We start from the raw sequence: 24,261 nt of genomic DNA on the forward strand, positions 1-24,261 counted from the left end.
TGTTTTATGACTTCCTTTCTTTACAGCAGCTCCATGGTGTGTGGGCACAAGATGTGGTTGATGGAACTTGTGTGGCAGTGAATAACAAATACAGACTAATGGCATTTGGATGTGCCAAGTAAGTTTTGTAATAGTGGTTCAGTGGGGAATAAAATATAAATTTCCGTGTGTAACGCAAGTACTTTAATTTTCACCAACTCATGTTGAAAAGGTTTAATCATGAAAATGATTGGTCTTCCCAGTGTATTATATTATGTTAAGAAACCAGGAGGGAAGGCCTACTTAAACTGAAAATGTGATTGATGCTTTTTTCCAGCTTTGAAGAGGAAAAAGTGTTTAGACTAGTAGTAAGTACTAAGTTAATTTCAAAGCAGGATTATAGCTCAATTTTAAGCAATTGTCAAAATGTGGAGCAGAAGTATCATTTTGTAGCAAACTGGCAGAATGATCTGTTTTGATTGGGAAAAATCTTGGCTGTTTAAATATACAGTACTTAGAAAGAAAACTTAAAAATGTAGTTGTGGTTTTTATTTACTACTTTTTTTTAGTATAGGAGGAACTGCAGTTCTTCCTATATAACAGTGTTCTAGATGGTGTAGAATGCAGTTTTAAAAAAAGTTTTTTGTTTTTTTCATAGTATTTTATGACTGTGATTATATAGGTCGTCAAATGTCTTATCAAGTAGTGTTCTAGTAGCAATGATAGTGTGTTGGCATTTTGCCTTTGAAGAACAGTTACTGTAATACGTAGGTCATAGTTTTCACTGCTGCACTCCTGATGAAACCCTGGCACCTAGTAAAAATGGAATTTACTCCTACAGCTTGCAGTGCAGTTGGAAGCCATAAAAATGTGTGGATCATATCTACACATGTTTGTTTACAGAGAATTTAAAAGACTTGGTGTATTAATTGTAAAACTTTTTTTTTCTGGTCCTTGAACTGTATGTATAAGTGTAACTTGACATGGTATGTCCATCCTATGTACTGTGCAACAACTTTGTGAAGAAGTTGTTCTGTTGTATACAGACAAGTTGAGTTAGTGAGAAAACAGAGTTATGTGTGAAAATTAAGGTGTAACCCTTTTATTAACTTGAATTATCTTGAAATTGACAGGAAGTTAAAATGGATTGTAGTCTAAAGTGTTTGTAATCTCTTCCAGCGGCTCTGTGCAGGTTTATACAATAGATACCACCACTGGAGCCATGCAATTTTCTCATAAGTTGGAGCTAACACCAAAACAATATCCAGGTGAGGTAATTTTTAACTAGTTAAAAACTGTTATTTTCTGACACCACTGATGGCATTAGTTACTACTCTTGCACATGCATACTGAATTGCTCTTGTGTACTTACTCTTTTTGCTGTTTGCTTCTAATGTGAGTTTTGGGTGTTTCATATGTGAGTTTTTTGATATAGAGTGAATCTATAGCTGACAGATCATGCTGCTGTCATGCTGTGTCTTTTGAAGTGCTGCAGGTCTTGGTAGTTCACATGTCATCTCTATATCACTTTTCCTTTACTTGCTAAGAAAATGAGAGATTTTTGTCAAAACTGGTAACGAATGTAACAAAAGAGGCAGGAGTTAACTTGAAGCAACTGACATGCAGAGTGCTAAGATTACAGAAACTATTTTTTTGAGTAATCCAGCAGTCCCCTGCCAAAACTGCAGTGAACAAAAACCCAATTTTTAGTGTAGGCGTAGAAGTGAGGAACATAAAAAGGGATGAGTTATGTCTTGAATTGTGCATGCCTGGAAATAACAACAACAACAAAATAAATAGGTAAATAAGAGTTTCACATTCATGTGATGTGCCAGGGGAAGAAGTTTCAAGACTGGCTGTAAGCTCTTTTTTTCCCTGAAAACCATCTTACCAGAATTGAAATTATATGACTGTTATGGCATGATGTGTTTCTGGACTGTTTTCACATGTTCTTAGTTTTCTATTCAACCCAAAATTTATTTGAAAGAAAATGTTAATTCTTAATGTATTTTTTATTCAAGTGGATGAATGCAGTGAAGAGTTACTGAAAAATCAAGTACTTATTCTCTGTGTTCTGGTTCTACTGTTAAGATGAGCGCAGTTGGAGAAGATGGCATTTTTTCACATGATATTTTGCTGTCTGTTTTTTATCAGATATTTGGAATAAAACAGGGCCTGTTAAGCTAATCAGGTGGTCACCTGATAGCTGTGTTGTCATGGTGACCTGGGAATGTGGAGGCTTGTCCTTATGGAGTGTTTTTGGTGCTCAGCTTATTTGTACTTTAGGAGGTGATTTTGCGTGAGTATCTTTCTCTCATTAAATTGTAAATTATTATATTAGAACACTTCATTTTTCTAATTAAGATCATTAGAAAATAATACACAATTTCAGTTTTTGATCCTTTTCTTTTATACTTCCTTACCTGTGAAAGTCTTTGGTTGTTATTTAGGAGTTTTGTAGCGATCTTTCTGCCCATAAAAGCTAATTCTGCTAAAGGTAGACTTTGGCAGACAAACACTGTTAAAATTCCCTTGGTGCCCATATAGCATCAAGGACATTGGCTAACACTCCACAGTGTTATGTTTACTTTAGTCGCTTAACATCACTTTTAGGCTTTATAGCTGAAGATGGATGTAAATACAGAATCATGTGGCAATACAAAGATAAAATAATTTCTTATTTTGATAAAGTAATTCCAAACTCAAACTTTTTGTTCTGTTTTTAAGGTATCAGTCTGATGGTACCAAAAAGGACCCCCTTAAGATCAGTTCTATGGTAAGTATGAATGTAAAAATACCGTCAATAGGTGGATGCCTGTTGATTTATTTTTTTTTAATTATTTGTAGTAAAGCAGCTTTCAGAAAAATGAACTGTCTTTCTTTAGCATATAATGAATGAGGTGTGTATACTGTTCTTCCTTATGCAAATGTTTCTTTGAAAGAAGAGGGGGCAGCTGATGATTTTTTTCATCTATTATGCCTGATAATGAAGTGCAGCCTTATTTTTGATGTTGCTTGTAAGAATTGAGTGCTTTTTTGTGGTTTTTTTTTTTTTGTTGTTGTTGTTTTGTTTTGTTTTTTAATTATTATTATTTACATCTAGACCTGGGGTTCAGAAGGGTATCATCTGTGGGTGATTTATGGGAATACTTCTCAAAACATCAAGTCTGAAAGAGATACAAAAAATGAAGCTCACCAAAGTGGTATTCTGCAGTTTCATTTCATCAAGAGTGCACTCACTGTTAACCCTTGTATGGTAAGGAGTTTTGTTTTCTTGTTGAGTTATTCTTTGTTAAATTGGTCATCTTGTTGTAAAGTCTTTGGAATAATTGTTTAAAAATACTGCTTTGAAATAATGTAACATAAAGCCTACCACTATAAAGTAATACGACGGTTGAGAACTGCTGTAATGCCTGTCTTTCATGTTGTTTAATTTGTTAATTACAATGATCAGATGTTTTTCCTTTTTTTCCTGTACAGGGAGCTGAAGGCTAATTTTGTTTTATTTTGTTTTGTGTTAATATAGAGTAACCAGGAGCAAGTCCTCCTGCAAGGAGAAGATCGTTTGTATTTGAACTGTGGGGATGCAACACAGGCTCAGAATCCAAGAAATACTTCAGCATACTCTGAACATAAGCCTACCAGGGAAAGAGTTCCATTTTCAGAAGGCAGTTTAGATTCTCAGGGTTTAAGCACTTTACTAGGACACCGGCATTGGCATGTTGTACAGGTACTTCTTACTGGTTACCTGTGTGTTCTATGCTTGCTAGGATTTTGTAGCTGGTCTCATCCCTCTCTGCCACTCTCTTCTTCTCACACACCACTCTCTTCTTCTCTTTAGTACAAAACTGTTGCTATTTTACTTTCTCTTGGGTACAGCTTCTTGACAAATGGTAAAGGAATATTGACCTTTGTGGTCATGAATTTGCAATCTCATCAATGAGAAAATTGGAATATTTTTTTGATCTTAGGAAGAAGTGGTTTAATTCCTTTCCTGTGCTGAGAGAGAGACTAAATGTGACATGCAAGAAATCCTTAAGGGATTAGTTCTGTTCTTTATATGTTTATGCAGATTGCTTTTAGCATATGCAACTGATGAATACAGCCTTATGATGCTTGCTGTATTTCAAGTAGTCCTAAATGGCACCTGTCTGTGTAATTCAAACCTCACAAAACAAAGCACGTGAAGAAGAAATTACTTTCCAAGGGTAGTAATGGCACAGATTCTTTTTTCCCCGTCATAGAAGAAAAACTAAATATCTCCTAATCTATCACTTTCATACTGTAATTTGAGATGTTTTGCAGAAATTTATTTGGAAAATTATGTACTAGCATGTTATTTTTCACATAAAGCAATAATTGCGCTTATCAAGCAATGTGTGACATTAAACATGTGGGTAAGATTCTGAATACAGTTGAATTTCCACTTTAGCTGACTAGTCAGCATTTCTGCACTCTGAAACTGAGGTTGGGCAAAGTCCTCATTCTCTGTGGGAAGAAAACTAGGACAACTTGGAATTTTTGTGGAGAGCAACAACCCTCTGAGAACTAGCAGTTAGTTCATACTGAAGGCACTTTCCTGCCTTGCATTAGACCAAGGACTGAAGCTTGATTTTTGGATTGTCTCTTCATTGTCTCTTGTGACATGAGGAATCCAGGACAAAGATGTAATAAGGGAAGTGCTTTCATAACAAGGCTTTTGATCACCTTGGTTTGCGTTTTTGATTGGATCAAAAATTTCATGTCAACACTGGAGATCCTCCCTGACTGCTGTGTTTATCAAAATTTGTACATTTCCATGAAAGATTCTCGTGGAAGAGAAGTGACTAACGGGGGAGAGGTTAGTTATTAATCTATGATGTTGTATAGTATGTTGTTAATGAACTTCTGTATTTCTTGTATTAACAGCCTAACATTTATGATTCAGTAGTGTTATTGGGGGAGAAAAGTAATTGTGGTTAAAAAAGGAGTACCAACATCAAAGGTGTTAAAATTAATCCCTATTTTATTGAAGCTTGAAATGGTAATTTTTGTTTGTTTGTTTCTATTTTAGATTCATAGTACTTATCTAGAAAGCAACTGGCCAATAAGGGTGAGTGATTTTTTAGAATGTGTTCTTTTTTTCTTTAGAAGTATTGCGTTCTTATAACCATTCTTTCTGATTAGATGAGTTCTTAAAGATGAAATCATTGTTTTAAATTGCAGAAAGACAACTGTGTTGGGTATAAAAAATAGAAGACATAAAGATACTTAAGAAACTTTGCAATGCTTCATTGCTTCATGGTGACATATCTGAGTTTGTTTTGGTTTCTTTTGACCAGTTTTCAGCTATTGACAAGCTTGGGCAGAATGTAGCTGTTGTTGGCAAGTTTGGTTTTGCACATTATTCCTTACTCACCAAAAAATGGAAGTTGTTTGGAAATGTTACCCAGGTGAGAGATTATTGGGGAATACTTGGGAGGTTGTATTTGTTGGAATGTGATTCTCAGAGAAAACTGAAAGCATCTTTTTAAGATTATGAGCCTGTAGATGCACTGATTTTTTCATATCTTGTTAATGAAATGCTTGAAACATCTTGTGGTTTCTGTGTAATTATTCATGTCTGATTATGAGCTGTTCCAAACATGACTACATTTAGTCAGATGCTGCCTTATGTCTCGTCTGAGAGTTTGTGTGCAGCACTTTTTTGAATGTTAAACAAATAAATTCTTTCCAGATGAAAGGTTTGAAAGAGTGGGGGGTTGCCAGTAGACTAGAGAAAGTTGTGTTTCGTAGGCTATTTGTCCTTCATGTACAGTTCTTTAGTACTTTCATTATTTTCAAACAGCTTTTGTAAACTGTGTCTCCGTTGTCAGTGAAGTTTGTGTAGATCATCTCTGTCTTTGAGATTACCTACAGAGTGTACGTATGTGTATGTGTGTATGTATTTTTATGTATGTAGTTCACTCCGAAAGTAATTTCTCCTTATTTCCATCAAAACTACAACAGACAAAGAACATAAAACACTATTCAGTAGAGCAAATTCTCAGCTACAGAACACTGTTTTTCAAGATAATCACCACCATTAGATATGCATTTTTGTCAGCAATGAACAAGAGCCTGAATACTGCTCTCATAAAAATATGCACCTGCAGAGATACCCACTGTCACTACTGATGGGCACACCACCTACCGCCTCACCGTGCTCACATGCACTGGTTGGTCTCCAGAAATGTTCAACAAGTGTCAGTGAATGCCAGTAGGTGCCATGCATCTGCTCCATCCTCACTTCCACATTAGATACCGTTTTGTCAGACTGTCACTTGGCAGCCAAATGCAATGAAATATTGGTGGAAAAGTTCAGTCTCGACTGCCATCCCATCAACATCAGACTCTGGTGTTGTGGGACAACATAGTAAAATAGGAGGCATTACTATCAGAGTTGCCCTCGTATATGTATATATGCATTTGTCATTTGCTTGCCTTTTTTCCTTTTCAGGAGCAAAATATGATGGTAACTGGTGGCTTAGCTTGGTGGAATGACTTCATTGTTCTTGCATGTTATAATTTAAATGATCACCAGGAAGAGGTGAGGTATTTTTCTTCAAAATTAATAAATCTTGCTTAGTATATCAGATCTGTTCCAAAGCAGTAGTATAAATGTGAAAAAATTCAATTAATTCTTTTTTTCCAAACTAGTGAATGGAATTCCTTCTTTAAGTTTGTTCAGTACTTCAGATTTGGCTCTATTGTTCTTTAACTAGTTTAGATGCAGTAGCATAATGTAAAATGAATATAAGTGGATGTTGAAGTACTATCAGTTTGTTAAGTAAACAGTACCTGTACTTAAACTGCTGGTTTTCCTTGTAGCTGAGAATCTACTTGCGAACATCTAATCTTGACAATGCATTTGCACATATCACCAAAGTGCAAGCAAACACGTTACTACTGAGTGTCTTCCGAGACATTGTAATATTGTTCAGAGCAGATTGTTCCATTTGCCTTTACAGTATTGAGAGAAGGCATGAAAGGTGAGTATTAGTATTTAAAGCTTCTTGCGGTAATGTACTTGTAAGTCTGTTCTCAGTCTGAGTGAATTCTTTGAGCAAAATAAAGTTGTTTGAGAGCCTGCTGAATCATATTTTTAAATGTAATGTTAGAGGGATAGGGATTATCAACTGTGTACAGAGATAATTCATGAGTTTTGTCATATGGCTATATTCAGATGCACAGATGCAGAGTTAATGGCTGAGGTACACAGGCTACTTCTGTACAGATGAGTGCTTTGTTCTACCTGATAGTAACGTAAAAAATTGAATATAAACAGAAGAGGAAGGTACTGAATGACACCCACTGAACTCTAGTCTTTTCAGTCCAGACTGTTTCTTAACATCAGAGGTAGAAATTTGTGAGGGTGGAGGTGGAAAAGCAAAGGAGGAAAAAGGTTTGGTTTGTGGTGTGGTTGTGGGCAACTCTTCTGGTGCAAAAGCAGCAGCAACAAAGAGACATATTTTCAGAGAATAAGCCTAGTGACCTTGGAGAAAAGAGAGGTCCCCAAGTAGGTTTTGAGTATCTGAGTAGGTGATTTTTCTTCCACATTGTATATTTGACTTCAGTCAAGTATAGGGGAGCTTTTTTTAGCAGAAATTAAGCTATTGACCCATTCCAGAGGAAAATATTTTCAATGTTGTTTTTTCACAAAAACCTAATTGGTTTAGACCGAACCACCTGGGAGTTAACTGGAGTCTTATTCTAAAGTATCTATCTGATGACATGTTCCATCCACTCACACATTCTGTTACCCAAAATGGTCAAGATATGCATATTTTATAACATTATGTAGTGCAAATAGGTGAACCTATGTGATACCTGATTAAAGGGGAAGGAAGAGGAGACATCATTTTCATCTGTAGAGTAAATTGTTTGCGAGGTTAAATTGCTTATTTTCATTAGGTTTACTTCAAGAAACTAATTCTGTGCAAAATACTGCAAAACAATTGCTAAATGGTTACCTTTTATTTCAGTCTTAACCCTACTGCCAGTGTCCAGGTTCTTCAAGAAGTGTCCATGTCTCGATACATACCCCATCCCTTCCTTGTAGTGTCTGTTACATTGACATCTGTGAGGACAGAGACTGGCATCAGCTTGAAGATGCCTCAGCAGGTACGAAGAATTTGTTGCGTGGATTTGTTAGCTTAAGTCTGAGAATGGACTGATGAATAAGTGATAAATCGGTTCTGTATAGTAAAATTACTTGTGTATTTTTTCTGTTTTGCTTATCGTGTAGACTTCGAGAATTGAAAGGAAAAAAAGTAAACTCTTACCACTTTTTCATACCTTTACTTGTCATGTTGTAAAAGTTGGGGCTGAATTTTGGAGGAAAAATTAAACTTGGCTATAATGCTGGGGGTATGTTTCTCTGTTTTGTGTTAAATACTGAAAACTAGAGCTGATAAACATTGACTGAGATGTGAGTTTTATGCTATGTCTTACCTATAGGAAATTATTGTGGACACTGAAAAGCACAGTGTGAAGAAAAACTGGGTTTTACTGTCTGTGATTTAAGCTTAATTATTTGTTTAGCTGGGGTATAAATTCCTGTCATCTCAGAGCAGTTACGTTAAGATAGTTGTAAAGTTGGACTAGCTGTGAGGTAAGCCTCTAGATATATGAAAATATGTCTTTTTCTTCACTTACCAAAGCCAGTGGCAGGCACTGAAATGCAACGCATAGAATGCGTTGTAGAATCTGAAGGTTTTGTTTACTTCATCTTGTTCTAATATAGTCTCCCATAAAGCAGAACATGCAGCCTGAGACTTCCATGTGTTCTTCAGGAGCATAAGGGACAGTGTGCTTGTCATTTCCTAGTCTGTTTTGCTGTGAGCCCATGTTTTTACATGTGAAGTATCTGACCTCTAGCATTTCTTAATTTTGAGGAAAAGGTATTGATATTTTTTAGAGCACTGCTACTATTTTAAATGTAACTTTACATGGAATTTATGCCTTTTTTCTTCCTAAGAGCTCATAATCTTCAAGCTGTCAGTCCTGCAACTGCATGTTTTCCTAGTAGGCAGATATTACAGATGCTTGCTTACTCTGATGTGTTCATGTTCCAAAATGATGTTTCACTTCTATCCTTACCTCTTCTCTAATAAGTCCTGAAAGGACATAATAGCATGCGTAATCAAGTGATCAGATTTAAATAGCCCAGATTGCCAAACAAAAGCTGTCAAGCCAGTAGTTACACAACACTATCTACTGACATAAATATCATATGTTGGTAGTGATTGAAAGATAATCGTTAATGTTAGCGCTGAATATGATATTATGCTGCCCTTTAAACAAAGCAGTAAGCCTGATGTAACGTCACGCTTTTCAGTGTTGTCACTCATCAGTGACCGTAATTCTTCATGCTTCAAATTTCTTGGAATGCTGATGGATTTCCTGTCTCCATGGGCTTGGCTGGAAAAAGACCCTCTTAATTTTAGGCAATAACAAACACACAGAATGAATCTAATAAAGAAAACATCCAGTGTTTACCTCTTTTGCACAAGGACTGTATAAATGAGTCTGTAGGTATTCAGTTCTGCTTCAGTCTTCTGATTCCTCTGCACTGAGGCGGACTTTATCAGCTCTGTATGGATCAAGTGAATTCATTTAGGCTGAAAGGGGATTTAAACAGATAAACAACAAATGAAACAGTTCTTTGAAAGGTTGTGTGCCTAGAAGCATGTCTGAAGGCTAAAATAAGGGATATAAAATTGTAACAAAACATTCCTTGAAAAATTTTTTATTTCTTTTGGATTGATAAATTAACATTATATGTGTGTATATATACACAAGTGTTATTCCAATTCCAATTTTGCAGCTTACTGTATAGGATCATAGGGGTTGGAAGGGACCTCTGAAGATCATCAAATCCAATCTCTCCCTGTTAAAGTAGTTTCCCTGCAGTAGGTTGAGCAGGAAAGCATTGAAGAGTATCTTGATTATCTACAAGAGAGGCTGCACAACCTCTCTGGGCAGGCTGCTCCAGTCCTCTGCATCCTCACAGTGAAGAGTTTCTTTCACATGTATATATGGAACTTCCCATGTTCTTGTTTTTGCCCATTGCCCCCTGTTCTATTGCTGTACACTACTGAAGAGAGTCTAGCACGATACATTATTGTGAGTGCGGTATCAAACTATTGTAAATACAGTCTCATGGCTAATGATTATGAAAAAGCTAACATCTGTATGTGTATATTTATAAAGATAATGCACATATGTGCAATTGTTGTGTGGAACATTGTTTAAATTAAAGTATTACGTAATTCAGATTAAGCATTATGTAAATACACCTGCGTCATGAAGTTTCAGATCAGTTGCGGACATGTGTGAACAAGCCTCTTAAGTTTACTAGGAGCTGGCAGTTCATTTAACATAGTTGCAGCTATGTAACTAATGTCTTGCAAGTTTACACAGCATCTTATCTTGTAACTTGTCAACTGCTGTAAAATGGCTATGGAAGGCAGTGTGTGGAGTTCAGACATGCCCTGTTTATACATGTTATTTCAAGCAGGTAAAAGTCCTCAGAACAGGCTGGATAGGTTTGGGTTTGTTGGGTTTTTGTTGGTTTCTTTGTTTTTTTGTTTTACCAGAAAAGCATAAGCTGAGAACTCTGTACAACTCCCCTTTATGGGCAGAACTTGTCTTAGAGGGTAACAGAAAATGTAGTATCTCAAAATTTATGGTTAACAACTGCAAGCTTTTCTTGCAGAGACGTGTGGTCAATTTATTGTTTTTATTCTGGGATTATGTTGTGGCTGTGTATGCAAAAATCTTGTAGTTTTGTGTTGTTTGTTTTTTTTTTTACTAATGTAATTTCTGTAACACTTGTTTATCCTTAGGCTTGTGAAGCTGAAAGTATTATGCTAAACTTAGCAGGACAACTCATTATGTTGCAAAGGGATCGATCTGGTCCACAGATACGTGATAAGGATAGTAATCCTAATCAAAGGAAGCATGTGAGTAATCATATGTTAAATGTTGTGATGGCTTCAAAGATGACAATGACTGTAGAAGTTGTGGATGAGAGTGGTTCAGGAATTTAAAATGCAGGGTAGATATTTATGAAAGGTAACATATAATTTTCCAGGATGAATGATTAGCTGGAAGTAAATAACTGATTTCCCGATTATAATTTTTTAAATTTTTTTTCCTAAGAATTTCTTAGAATGATAGAATGGCCTGGGTTGAAAAGGACCACAATGATCATCTAGTTTCAAGCCCCCTGCTCTGTGCAGGGTTGCTAGCCACCAGACCAGGCTGCCCAGAGCCACATCCAGCCTGGCCTTGAATGCCTCCAGGACTGGGGCATCCACAACCTCCTTGGGCAACCTGTTCCAGGGCGTCACCACCCACTGTGTAAAAAACTTCCACTTAATATTTAAACTGAATTTCCCCTGTCTCAATTTAAGACTGTTCCCTCTTGTCCTATCACTGTCTACCCCCATGAACAGCCATTCCCCTTTTCTGTTTTTATGTTCCCTTCAAGTACTGGGAGTCCACAGTGAGGTCTACCCTAGCCTTCTCCAGGCTAAACAAGCCCAGTTCCCTCTACCTTTCCTCACAGGAGAGGTGCTCCAGGCCTTTAATCATCTTAGTGGCCTTCCTCTGGACCCATTCTGAGAGCTCCACATCCTTCTTGTACTGGAGGCCCCAGTATTCCAGATGGGGTCTCACAGGAGCTGAGTAAAGGGGGACAATCACCTCCCTCTCCCTGCTGGCCACCCCTTTGTTAATGCAGCCTAGAACACAGTTGGCCACAGCTGGCTCATGTCCAGCATCTTGTCTACCCAAGTCCTTTTCTGCAGGGCTGCTCTCAAGGAGTTCTTCCCCCAGTCTGTATAAGTACCTGGGATTGCCCCTATCAAGTACAGCACCCTGCACTTGGCCTTGTTGAACCTCATTAGATTCTCATGGGCCCACTTCTCCAGCCTGCCCAGGTCCCTCTGGATGGCTTCCCTTCCCTCAAGTGTATTGACTGCACTGTTCAGCTTGGTGTCATCTGCAAACTTGATGAGGGTGTGTCATTGTCCATGTCATTGATGAAGATGTTGAAATTTGTGAAAATCACTTCTTAGTTGTGTGAATGTGTAACCAAAGTATTTACTACTTGTAGTGCAATGAAAGATACAAGTTTTAACATAAAAGGCATGCGCAAAATATGGTTTGCAGTACTAACAGAAGGTCTCCAGTCTGTCTAAAACTGTTATATGTTTTATGGAATGTTACCATTTTTGCAGAATACATTTACAAACTTCTTAAAAGCAGAACTTTCAAGTACTAGTTTTGCTGTGGTGCTGAAAACTCTAATGACTACATGAAGCAAAAGACTTCTGAAAAGTTTAGATGAAGAATTGTTTACAGTTCAGTCTAGCACGAGCAAATTTTGTCTTCATAGTGATTTTATCATTTGGACATTTAGGCTAACCAAAGAAGTAGAGAGCATGTTTTTGTTTTCCTCCCTTATTTTGGCCCTTCTAGCTTCCTGATAAATTTGAGCTTATTAGAAAAATGAAGATGATGTCTTCTAAGTTAATATAGGTAGTGTTCTCTCAGGTGCTTTGCAGAGAGATAAATTCTTGGCTAAAAGAAGAGCTCCTCTGAAGGTTTAAAAATAAAGAATAATTTGTTTGATGTGTTTTCTTTTTGTTGTTGTTGTTTTTTCTTTTTTAGCTGCCTTTTTGTGCTCCAGTTGTACTAGCCCAGTCTGTTGAAAATGTATGGACTACTTGCAGGATCAACAAACATAAACGCCACTTATTGGAAGCTCTTTGGCTCAGCTGTGGTGGGGCAGGTATGAAAGTCTGGCTTCCCCTCTTTCCCAGAGATCATCGAAAGCCACATTCCTTTCTGTCAAGACGGATCATGCTGCCTTTCCACATCAACATATACCCACTGGCTGTTTTGTTTGAAGATGCCTTGGTTCTTGGTGCTGTTAATGACACTGTGCTCTATGACTGTTTATACACTCAAACCAGTGCTAGAGAACACTTGGAGGTTCTCTTTCCTTTCTCTATTGTTGAGAGAACCTCTCAGATCTACCTCCATCACATCTTACGCCAGCTCTTGGTTAGGAACCTTGGTGAACAAGCCTTGCTTTTGGCTCACTCCTGTGCCACGTTACCATACTTTCCTCATGTACTAGAACTGATGCTTCATGAAGTGCTGGAAGAAGAAGCTACCTCGCGGGAACCCATTCCCGACCCTCTGCTTCCCACTGTGGCAAAATTCATTACAGAGTTCCCCCTCTTCCTGCAGACAGTTGTTCATTGTGCTAGGAAGACAGAGTATGCTCTGTGGAATTATCTTTTTGCTGCTGTTGGAAACCCAAAGGACTTATTTGAAGAGTGCTTAATGGCCCAAGACTTGGACACAGCTGCCTCTTATCTCATTATCCTACAGGTAATGGTATGCTCTGTATTGCAACTGGATTATTAAAAAAAAAATTAAAAAATCTTCATACCGAAAGTTATTTATGTTAACAAACTTTAAGTTCAGTGATAATGAATATTGGAATATCAGACAATGTGAGTTGCTAGCGTACTATTACAAAAGAGCAAAATCTTTCTTCTAATTTCTGGTTTTTTTGAATGTGACATAAGGTTTGACTTAATACCTTTACTTGTCAGTGGCAAACACAAATGACTTAATTATTCTATTTTATTTGCAGAATATGGAAGTTCCAGCAGTTAGTAGACAACATGCTACTCTCCTGTTTAACACTGCCTTAGAGCAGGGAAAGTGGGATCTTTGTCGTCATATGATCAGATTTCTTAAAGCCATTGGTTCTGGAGAAACAGAGACACCTCCAGCTACACCAACAACTCAGGTTTGTGGTGAAAACAGTAAATACTGTACATCAACTTTCCATGATCTATCTTGCTGTTATGCAGTATGTTTACTCAGTTGATAATAAGTTTGGGTTTTCTTGGTTTTAGGAACCTAGTTCAAGTAGTGGCTTTGAATTCTTCAGACATCGCAGCATTAGTTTATCCCAATCAGCAGAGAATCTCCATAGCAAATTTAACTTGACAAAAACACTGAGTATGCCCTCTGGCCCATCAGGAAAAAGGTAATGTCTTCTCCTTCCCTACTTTGCTGGGTAATATACTAGCTCTCTTCCCAGTTTAAGCTATAGTATTGCATGCTAGAGCTAAGTTTGTCATTATCTCTCTCCGCAGCCTTCTGTATTTGTTGTTTCCAGACTCTTGTAATGCTTGTGCCTCGCTTATGTTCTCAGATGAAGATGAATTCACACATGCAAATGTACGTGTGTCTATATATAGGTACTTATATGGAAATATATGGATATTACTGACTACTAGAAGGCTGAATCAACTGGATACATTTTTAGTACTTTAAATAGCTAGTTGAACCTTATGCCTTCTACTTGAAAAACCATGAACCACTCACAGTACTGCAGTCATAAAATGCATTGCACAGTGATACTGTGCATATCAATGCAGTTGCTGGCCCACAGAAAATGTTATACCTTTGGGTGGATCCCTTTGAAGCTGCAATGCACAGAGGTCATATTGACCCCAGTATTAATGTTCAGAAGAAACAGCAAGGAAGGATTCATTATTATCTTGGATTTATTTTTTCCCATAAAAGGCTTTCAAAATCTTTGTACCAACTGAAATCCTTTTATTTAGTAATTTTCCATAAATGACACCATCTGAAGACCTTTGAAAGAGGGGTACCTTTCCAGATATTTAGAGGTGGGATCAGGAGAGCCATGCCACAGATGAAACTGAACTTGGCAAGGGAGATGAAAAAGAACAAGAATGGATTCTACAGGTACAGTGGAAAAGAAAGGCCTAGGAGACTGTAATCCTTTTGATATATGAGAAGGCAGAACACACAAAAACAAACATGGAGAAGCCCAAGGTCCTCCACAGTCTAGTCTCAGTCTTCACTCACAGTCACACTTCTCAAACCTCTCACACCTCTGAACCTTGAGGTGGGGGTCAGAGTTGCAAAATTCCCAACTGTAGGAGCAGAGCAAGTCAGAGACCACCTCATGAAACTGAACTTGCACAACTCCATTGGGGCTGAATGACTTGCATCCCAGGGTTCTAAGGGAGCTGATGGATGTGGTTGCCAAGCCACATTCCGTTATATATGAAAAGTCATGACTGACAGGTGAAATCCTTGATAAATGAAAAAAAGGAAACATCACTCCCATTTTTAAGGAAGACATGCTCCTCAATATAGAAATCTTGAAGGCACAAGAACAGGCTGGCCCTGAATGCTGTAAGGCAAGCCGTAAGGAAAGAAGACAAGTGTGGATGAACTGAGAGCTACTGTTGAGAAAAAGAGAGTCTGTGTCCTCTGTAAGCAGGAACAGACTACTTGGGGAGGTTACAAGGTAGCTGCTAAGGCATGCAGGGAGGAAGATAGGAAAGCAAAAGCCCAACTCAAATTTAGATCAGCCATGACAGTAAAACAGAATAAAAAATCCTTTTACAAATATATCAATGGTAAGAGGAGAACCAAGGAAAATGTCCAACCCTTACTTGATGCAGCAGGGAAATGGATAAGGAGAAGGCTGAGGTCCTCAATGCCTTCTTTACATCTGTCTTTAATGGGCAGACCACTTATCCTCAGGGCACTTTGAGCCCTGATCTGAATGACTTGTTATGGAATGCAAACCCTGGCGATTCTGGTGGAGACAGTTAAAGAGTTCCTCCTCCACCTGGACTGCCACAAGTCCATGAGACCTGACAGGTTCCACCCTCAGGTACTGAGGGAGCTGGCAGGAGTGACTGCTGAGCTGCCCTCTGCCATCTACCAGCTTCTCCTGATTAACTGGAGAGATCCCAGAGGATTGCAGGCTTGCCAATGTGACTCCCATCTACAAGAAGGGCTGTAAGGAGGATCCAGGGAATTACAGGCCTGTCAGCCTGACCTCAGTACCGGGGAAAGTTATGGAACAAATCATCTTGCATGAGATCACATGACATGTGCGTGGCATTCAGGGGACCAGGCCCAGACAGCATGGGTTCGTGAAAGGCAGGTTGTGCTTGACCAACCACGTTTCCTTCTACGACTGGGTGACCAGACTGGTAGATGAAGTAATGGCTGTTGATGTAGTCTACCTAGACTTCAGCAAAGCCTTTGACATGGTCTCTCACAGTATTCTCCTGAGGAAACATGCTGTCTATGGCCTGGACAGGTATACCCTCCTTTGGGTAAGGAACTGGCTAGAGAGCTGTGCCCAGTGGGTAGTGGTTAATGGAGTCCAGCTGACAACCTGTTACAAGTGGTGTCCCCCAGGAGTTGGTACTTGGGCCCATCTTGTTTAATATCTTTATTGATGACCTAGATGAGGGGATTGAGTGTACCCTCAGTAAGTTTGCAGATGACACCAAGCTGGGAGGTGGTATCAACCTACCTGAGGGTAGGGAGGCCCTTCAGAGGGATCTGGTTAAGCTGGATCACTGGGCTGGGGTTAGTGGAATGAAGTTCAACAAGGCCAAGTGCTGGGTCCTGCACTTTGGCCACAGTAACCCTGTGCAGCACTATAGGCTTGGGGTTGAGTGGCTGGATGACTGTGAAGAAGAAAGGGACCTGGGGTTGTTGGTCAATGCTCAGCTGAACATGAGTCAATGGTGTGCCCAGGTGGCCAAGAAGGCCAACAGAGTCCTGGCTTGTATAAGAAATAGTGTGGCCAGCAGGAGCGGAGAGGTAATCATCCCTCTGTACTCAGCTCTGGTGAGGCTGCATCTCATGTATTGTGTTCTGTTTTGGGCTCCTCATTACAAGAAAGACATTGAGGCCCTGGAACGTGTCCAGATAAGGACAGCAAAACTGGTGAGGGGTCTGGACACACAAGTCTTATGAGGAGCAGCTGAGGGTGCTGGGATTGTTTAGCTTGGAAAAGAGGAGGCTCAGGGGAGACCTCATTGCATCTACAACTTCCTGAAGGGATGTTGTGGTGAGGAGGGTTCTGGACTCTTCTCCCAGGCAACAAACAGGACCCAAGGAAATGGCTGCAAGTTGTATCAGAAGAGGTTTAGATTGTATGTAAGAAGGAACTTTTGCTCTCAAGAGAGTAGTCAGGCACTGGAATGGCTGCCCAGGGAGGTGGTGGAGTCGCCATCCTGGCAGTGTTCAAGAGGCATTTGGATGAGGAGCTACTAGATATGGTTTAGTAGCTTGTGGTAGAAATGGTGATGGGAGGATGGTTGGACTAGATGATCTTGTAGGTCCTTTCCAACCTTGAGATTCTGTGATTCTATGTTGCTGAGGTACACACACTGCTATTTTCCTGTGAGGCCTCACCTGGAATATTGCATACAGGCCTGGGGTCACCAACACAAGAAAGGTGGGGAGCTGCTGGTGTGTGTCCTGATGAATTCATCTCTGGATGGGGCTCTGGGCAGCCTGAGCTGGTGGGTGGCAGCCCTCCCTGTGGCAAGAAGTAAAACTGGATGATCTTCAAATTCCCTTCCAACACAAGGCATTCTATGATTCTATTACTAATGCTTGAGTTTTCTCTGAAATTATTTCTCAGAAGTCACTTTGCAATGTCATCTGCTTTTTGTATTTATTTGTTGTATTGTATTGCTTATGGTTTGGTGTTCTATGGATGCTGCTGTTGCAATTTCCTTTGGTTATTTCACTTTATCCATTGTGGCAGTGGGATCTTTTGGAGAATATAAGGCAGGAAGGAGTGTTGGAAGCTGTTTTTATTGGTATACGGAAAACTACTCCACTTGTATCAATGGCCAACAGTCCATACAACTCAGTTCAGTGTTTCACATGACTGTTGTCTGGTTTGTCCATAGGTGGAGTAAAGATAGTGACTGTGCTGAGAATATGTACATTGACATGATGCTCTGGCGACATGCCCGGCGCCTGCTAGAAGAAATCAAGCTGAAGGACCTTGGTTGTTTTGCTGCACAGCTGGGCTTTGAGCTCATTGGCTGGCTGTGTAAGGAGCGAGCCAGAGCTGCCCGTGTGGAAGACTTTGTTTTTGCTTTGAAAAAGCTGCACAAGGATTTCCTCTGGCCATTTCCAGTCATGCCAGCTTCATCTATTAATTCACCGTTCAAGAATGGAAAGTACAAGACAGGTGCTGTAACATCTGGGTTGATTTGGATTAGGTTCTCTTCTGCAGTCCTACTTCCATCAGCTTGAATATCTCCTTCAGTTCAGCCAAGCAAACAGGCTGAGAGACTTACCACCTGTGTAGCCTGCTCACACCGGGCATATTTTCTGAAGGGATTTTGTTTAGCATAGACCTCATCCCTTCTGTAGTCTGATTTACTGAGGTTTCTTACTTTCTTGGCTGCACTGGAATGGATATCACTTGTGCGGGTTGTAAGTTGGACTGAGATATTGCTTGCTGATGTGTAACTGCTATATAACATTATAAAAATGAACATTTTTATATAGTTTTTAGATGAGAATTTAATTATTATGTATTAAAAAAAATACAAAAACCTCCCCTTAAAAATTTTCTATCTTGTAGAGGACTAGAAGTTTGAAAGCTTGCTGTAAACCTCCTTTGCACTATTACTCTCAGTACACTGATTTACCTTCTTACAGCAGAGTTGATATTCACTACCAAGTATTCGTCTTCCTGGTAGTAGCAGCACCATTATTTAGTTCTGTTGTTGCTATTACTGTATTAACTGATGGTTCTTTTATGCCATTGCAGGTATAAAAAACTGATGAGAAATTTTTGAAATACCTGAACTTGCTATATTCCTTTGATTTTGTTGAGCTCTACAAATTGTGCGTTGACTTAGTTGCAACTTATAGCTTCCTGAAGTACCTGAAGAGAACTGTACAACTTTTCTTTTTGATGATTACATGACTTTTTTCTTTTTTTTTTTTTTCTTTTTTTTTTTTCTTTCAGCTATGGGGGAACAGCTGATAAAATCTCAGTCAGCAGATACCTTTGTAAGTATGGAAATGGACACAGGGGTTTCAAACACACCTCGGAGTCGCAGCTGGCTTGGCACTATAGGCTCCTCTCAGAGGGAGATGGACACAGCTTCATCCCATGGACCACACATGCAAGATGCGTTCCTTTCTCCTTTGCTAAGTAAAGGTTAGTCACACTTCTTTCTGTTTGCTTACTGGAAAAACACACCTGGAAGTATTGCACCTACATTCTAGTATTTCTGTGTGATTGCTGTATTGTTGCTTCTCACAGCTGGTGAAGTAATGTTGGGCTGTAGGGATGAGGAAGAGAACATAATGAAAAATAAAGACAATTAGCCTGATATTGTTTCTTTTATTTTTTCCTATGACTTTTAGAAAAGTAAAGTTGTCTAATTCTAAAAAAAAAAAAAAAGTATATAGCAGAGATTAAACAAGAAGAAAAAATATTGCACCATCTTGTACTGCTGTCTGATGTTGATCTGGATGAACACCTTTGAGTTCAGTGGACTTTGATAAGCATTTTGAAGCACTTTGGTTTAAACAGAAGTTAAATCAGTAATATCTAAATATTGACAGGTGAATTCCAGTAATAGTTTCATAAATACAGTGGTTTGCAATTACTCAGTAACTGAGAAGTTTCTATAGGGAGTGTTTCAGAAATGCTAGTCTTAATTTGTGAATGTTTTTGGTAGGTGACGAATGCAGCATTGGTTCAGCAACAGACCTGACTGAAACAAGTTCTATGGTGGATGGTGACTGGACCATGGTGGATGAAAACTTCTCCAGTCCAAGTCTAACACAGTCGGAGCTTGAACATCTTTCTCTAGAACTGGCTAGTAAAGGGCCACACAAGTCACAAGTTCAGCTGAGGTAAGTTAAATTCTCATTGCATTTGAAACAAGAAATGAATAGTAGTATCCAGCATTACAAGAAAGGAACACCATCTACAGACTCGCATGCCAGGATTTTGAGGGGTAAAATGTTCAACAAGACCAAATGCCAAGTACTGCACTTGGGCCACAACAGTCTCAGGCAATGCTACAGGCTTGAGGCAGAGTGGCTGGAAAACGGTGGGAGAAATGGATGTAGGGGTGCTGGTTGATACTTAGCTAAATATGAGCCAGCAGTATGTCCAGGTAACCAAGAAGACCAATGGCATGCTGGCTTGTATCAGAAATAGTCTTGCCAGTAGGAGCAAGGAGGCAGTTATCTTCCTGTACTCAACTCTGGTGAGACCACACCTCAGTATTTGGGCTCCTTACTGAACGAAAGACACAGAGTGTGTCCAGAGAAGGGCTGTGAAGCTGATGAGGGGTCTGGAGCCTAAGTCTTATCAAGAGTGCCTGAGGGAACTGATTGCTCAGTCCAGAGAAGAGTAGGTTCAGGAGTGACCTTATTGCTCTCTATAGCTGCCTGAAAGCAGGTTGTTGAGAGCTGGGTGTTGGCTTTTCTCCCACTTAACTATTGATCAGACCAAAGGCCTCAAGTCACACACTGAAGTTGGCTATTAGGAAAAATTTCTTTGCAGAAAGAGTGGTTAGTTGCTGGAATGGGCTGCCTGGGGAGGTGATTGAGTCACTGCCCATGGAAGCATTCAAGAAACATTTAGATATTGTACCGAGGGACATGGTTTAATGGGGAAATATTAGTGGTACATAGATGGTTGAACTGGATGATCTTGGAAATTTTTCCCAACCTTGGTGATTCTGTGAAAACAATTCAGCGGGATGCTTTTCTTCATATAGGTACTTGCTACATATCTTCATGGAAGCAGGATGTTTGGATTGGTGTATTATCATAGGTCTTATCCTCAGAGAGTCTTCAGTAATCAACCAGGTTTTCAGTATAATGCAGTCCTCTGACATTGATGGAGAAATCTGTCAGAATATCAAGACTGGCCTATATGCTGTTGACAAATGGGCGTCTACAGATTGGTAAGTGTTATTTTCCATCTTGATTTCCATTCCAGTTATGGATACTTGGTTACTTGGTAAGTTGCCCAAAAAAATAAGTTGGGGTCATCTTAGCCTTAGATAAGCAATTATTTTAAAACACTTTTGCAAGAAATTTATGGATAGGCACTTGGTGGAGTTGGAGTCAACCTTTTACGGGTTCTGTACATGAAGAATGCTGGAAGATAACCTTTTATACTCAACATCTCATACTGAATGCTTATTAGGCGTTTGGCAGAAGTAGTATTATTAACTCAAGGTTTCCCATACCATTATTTTTCTAGCCCTGGGTACAAGCCATTTCTAAATGTCATCAAACCACAGATCCAGAAGCTAAGTGAAATAGCAGAAGAGCAAGTGCAGCCTGAAGCTTTTCAGCCAGTGAATCCCTCTAAGGTTACAGAACAAGCAAACATCAGAGCTGAGGAGAGCAGGACTTCGTCTAGCCATGGCACTAACCCTCAGAGTGATGCTGGCAATAGCAGTGCTAGCAGGCATGAAGAGGACAAGTCCAAGACTGAGGATGAGGAATCATTTCAAGAGGGCAGTTATGACTGCACTGTGTCCTAAGTGAAAAATGAACTACTTCCCGAACATCAGGTGTGAAAGGAAGCAAACCAGCTCTAGACATGCTTCCGTGTTTTGGAGTAGGATTTCTCTTTTGTATTTTGATCTTTCAAATCTAAATTGGGGATAACATAACTAAGAAGTAGTTTCACCTGGTAACATCAGAAGATGACAGATTTTCTTTCTTTTTTTTTTTTTTTTTAAATGCAATCTTCAGACTGGAGCTCTTGGTTTTGATACTTAACAGTGCTGAGAGACAGTGGACGCACACATAGACAGGTTCAGCTAATGTCCATAAGGCCCGCTACAGCACAGACACATTCTGGAGATGCTACTACAGTGCTTTTTACTTGAGCTTAAAAATTAAAGAGGAGCTTAGATCTGAAAGTTATTCTCCTTCCCACCTAGCCTGCCTAAGAAATGTCTGATCAATGCAAATGGGTTTAATATCAATATTTTGTATGAAAGGAGTGTAAAATATATTGTATGTTTTTTGTGAATACTCTTGTACAAATATTCAAGGTTGTACCATATTTGAAGGTACCCGATATGTATTGTGCATGTTTCTAGATTCCTAGTAAAGTTAAAGCAGAGTTGCACTTCTTTCTGGATGAAGCATACTTTACTGACCTAGCAGAGACACAAGGTGGCTTTTTTTGTTGTTGTTTTACTGCCACTTACAAATCTTATACTTGGGTTTAAGGGATTGCTGAAGGTTATTTATTTTATTGTAAATTCTTTTCTGAAAAATGGATTTTTTTAAATGTAAATATTCATCATATACTCTAGCTATGAGAAATCGGTTTCAAAGCTCATACTTAAGCATTTTTTCAAGCATTTTATAATATGCATTCTTGTAACTGAGACTTATTTAACTTTCATACAATGTTATGAAAAGCTGGCTGCAGAAGTCTGTTGCTTTGAGGTACTTATTTTTTCTAGCTGCTGTCCCTATGTAATAACTACCTGTAACAGTATTAATTTAGATATTAGCTTCTTTGTACTGTGCAATCTGAACAAAAATGCAACATTGCTCATTTTATACAAAATAAACTAGTTTATTTTTTATAACATCACTTGATTACTGACATGGACCAAACAAGCCATCATAGGGTAGTTGCAGCACCTGTTGCTTTCGTAGTGTAGTTACTAAATGCACATCCTTTTAAACCCTGAAAACTAACAGCATTCACATTTAAGATGAAATAAATTGTGGTTTCATTGCCTCTGTTTCCTTTGCAGATAAGATCAAGTGCTTTAAAATGTAAAATTATTAAATGGTTGCTTTACAGTGGCTTTACTAAGCCAGCACAACCGGTACAAGTGCAATAACAGTATTACCTGGAAAGATGGAGATTTAGAGAATGGAGCTTGAATCTTCACCTAAGAGTTGAAACTAATATCAAAGTTACAGCAAAGAAGTCCACTTCAGGAGTCCAAGCATTAAGTTTAGTCTGCATTATAGATACTGGTTATAGGCAGCGTCCGTCATACTTCTTTCCTTCCAATTTAGGACCTACAAGCCTGTTGTGATCTGACATCAGAACCCACTGTTGTTCTAAGGGGATATTTAGAAGGCTTTTTTGTTTTGTTTTGTTTATGGAAAAACCTATTTAATCTTTTAAGTTTTCATGTTAAAACAAATAAAACCTGTGCTTCAAGTTAATATTTTTCTGTGATTCTGTGGTAATGCTGTAGGCCCAGCCCAACCTGATCGTCTTTCTGCTGTTCAGGTTTGGATCTGCACAAGCGAACAAACACGTTAACTGATATACGACAATTCTTGATATTAAAATTCTTACTGCTGTGCTACTGTTGTTTAGCAGTTAAATCTTTTTGGTTGTGAAATTTTAGAAGTTTGTACTTCTCTAGTAGTAATTATATCTATGCAAATGACGTGCTAATTTTGTATTTAAATTCCACTGCTGTTATACTGTGATTAAAAGATAAATACGTTCAAGTTTACCTGCAGTTCCTCCTGTGGAAAATCACACTTCAAGCTAATGGCAGTAATCCCTACTCGATTTCCAGCGTGTTATTCTGGAGAAAGTAAACTCTTCACAGAAAATGCCTGACAAAAATTGTGGTAGTGTGCTATATAATATATAATATTGTTTGTTTTACAGGATAATATCAGGCTTCTAAGTTAAGTACTGCTTTGTTAGTGCTTCTTTCAAGTTAAGTAAGCCCTACCGTTTTGATAACAGATATATTAACTTGCACTTGGCTAGACTGTGATAGCAGAGGGTGGGGTTGCACAAGTGGCTTCTGTGAGTGGAAACAAGGTGCTCCCCTCTTGTCAAACAGCCAATTCCATCCAGCTCCAGCCCACCCTCCCTGGGCCAGAGCTGAGCCCATCACTATTGGTAGTAGCATCTGTGATAGCATCTCAGAAAGGCTAAAAGCACTGCAAGCAGCTGAGAGAGATAAGAGTAAAGGAAAACAGGACAGAAATGGCTCTGCAGCCCTCAGAGGCGGTGCAGGGAAGAGGCAGCAGGTGCTGCAGGCATGGCACAGAAGTTGCTTGCAGCCCCAGAAATAACTGTGATGGAGCAGGCTCTGTGCAGCCCAGTGATGACTGTTTCAGAGTCAGGATCCATGATGCAGCCTGTTCCAGAGCCAGAGGATAGGCTTGGCTTCTTACTGCAGCATGTGGAGAGCCTCTGCTGCATGTAAGCTCCCAAAGGGGCTAGGACAGCACAGGTGTAGTGGAGTAGATCATGTACTGTGGAGCAGCCTTTTCCTGAAGGACTAAATGGCGAAGAGGAGGACTGCACTGAAATGGTTCATGAAGAATGAAACCCTGTGGGAGGGACCCCACACTGAAAAAGGAGATAAC

At 39.1% G+C, this 24,261-nt stretch overlaps 1 protein-coding gene across 1 annotated transcript in view; it reads left to right on the forward strand.

The window, feature by feature from the left end:
* Positions 1 to 23,393, forward strand: part of RIC1 (RIC1 homolog, RAB6A GEF complex partner 1) — a 54,087-nt gene extending 30,694 nt beyond the window's left edge. The window contains exons 7-26 of the mRNA XM_072360382.1: positions 27 to 118; positions 1,159 to 1,247; positions 2,134 to 2,278; positions 2,707 to 2,755; positions 3,083 to 3,235; positions 3,506 to 3,709; positions 5,033 to 5,071; positions 5,301 to 5,411; positions 6,458 to 6,547; positions 6,829 to 6,989; positions 7,983 to 8,121; positions 10,848 to 10,964; positions 12,679 to 13,407; positions 13,676 to 13,834; positions 13,944 to 14,077; positions 17,799 to 18,085; positions 18,875 to 19,069; positions 19,596 to 19,773; positions 20,649 to 20,837; positions 21,140 to 23,393. Coding sequence (XP_072216483.1) covers positions 27 to 118; positions 1,159 to 1,247; positions 2,134 to 2,278; positions 2,707 to 2,755; positions 3,083 to 3,235; positions 3,506 to 3,709; positions 5,033 to 5,071; positions 5,301 to 5,411; positions 6,458 to 6,547; positions 6,829 to 6,989; positions 7,983 to 8,121; positions 10,848 to 10,964; positions 12,679 to 13,407; positions 13,676 to 13,834; positions 13,944 to 14,077; positions 17,799 to 18,085; positions 18,875 to 19,069; positions 19,596 to 19,773; positions 20,649 to 20,837; positions 21,140 to 21,425 — 3,546 coding nt within the window. The 3' untranslated portion in view covers positions 21,426 to 23,393. The remainder of the gene's footprint in view (positions 1 to 26; positions 119 to 1,158; positions 1,248 to 2,133; positions 2,279 to 2,706; positions 2,756 to 3,082; positions 3,236 to 3,505; positions 3,710 to 5,032; positions 5,072 to 5,300; positions 5,412 to 6,457; positions 6,548 to 6,828; positions 6,990 to 7,982; positions 8,122 to 10,847; positions 10,965 to 12,678; positions 13,408 to 13,675; positions 13,835 to 13,943; positions 14,078 to 17,798; positions 18,086 to 18,874; positions 19,070 to 19,595; positions 19,774 to 20,648; positions 20,838 to 21,139) is intronic.
* Positions 23,394 to 24,261: the final 868 nt, after the last annotated feature.

Source organism: Excalfactoria chinensis, chromosome Z (assembly GCF_039878825.1).
Source record: "Excalfactoria chinensis isolate bCotChi1 chromosome Z, bCotChi1.hap2, whole genome shotgun sequence".
Classification (NCBI taxonomy): domain Eukaryota; kingdom Metazoa; phylum Chordata; class Aves; order Galliformes; family Phasianidae; genus Excalfactoria; species Excalfactoria chinensis.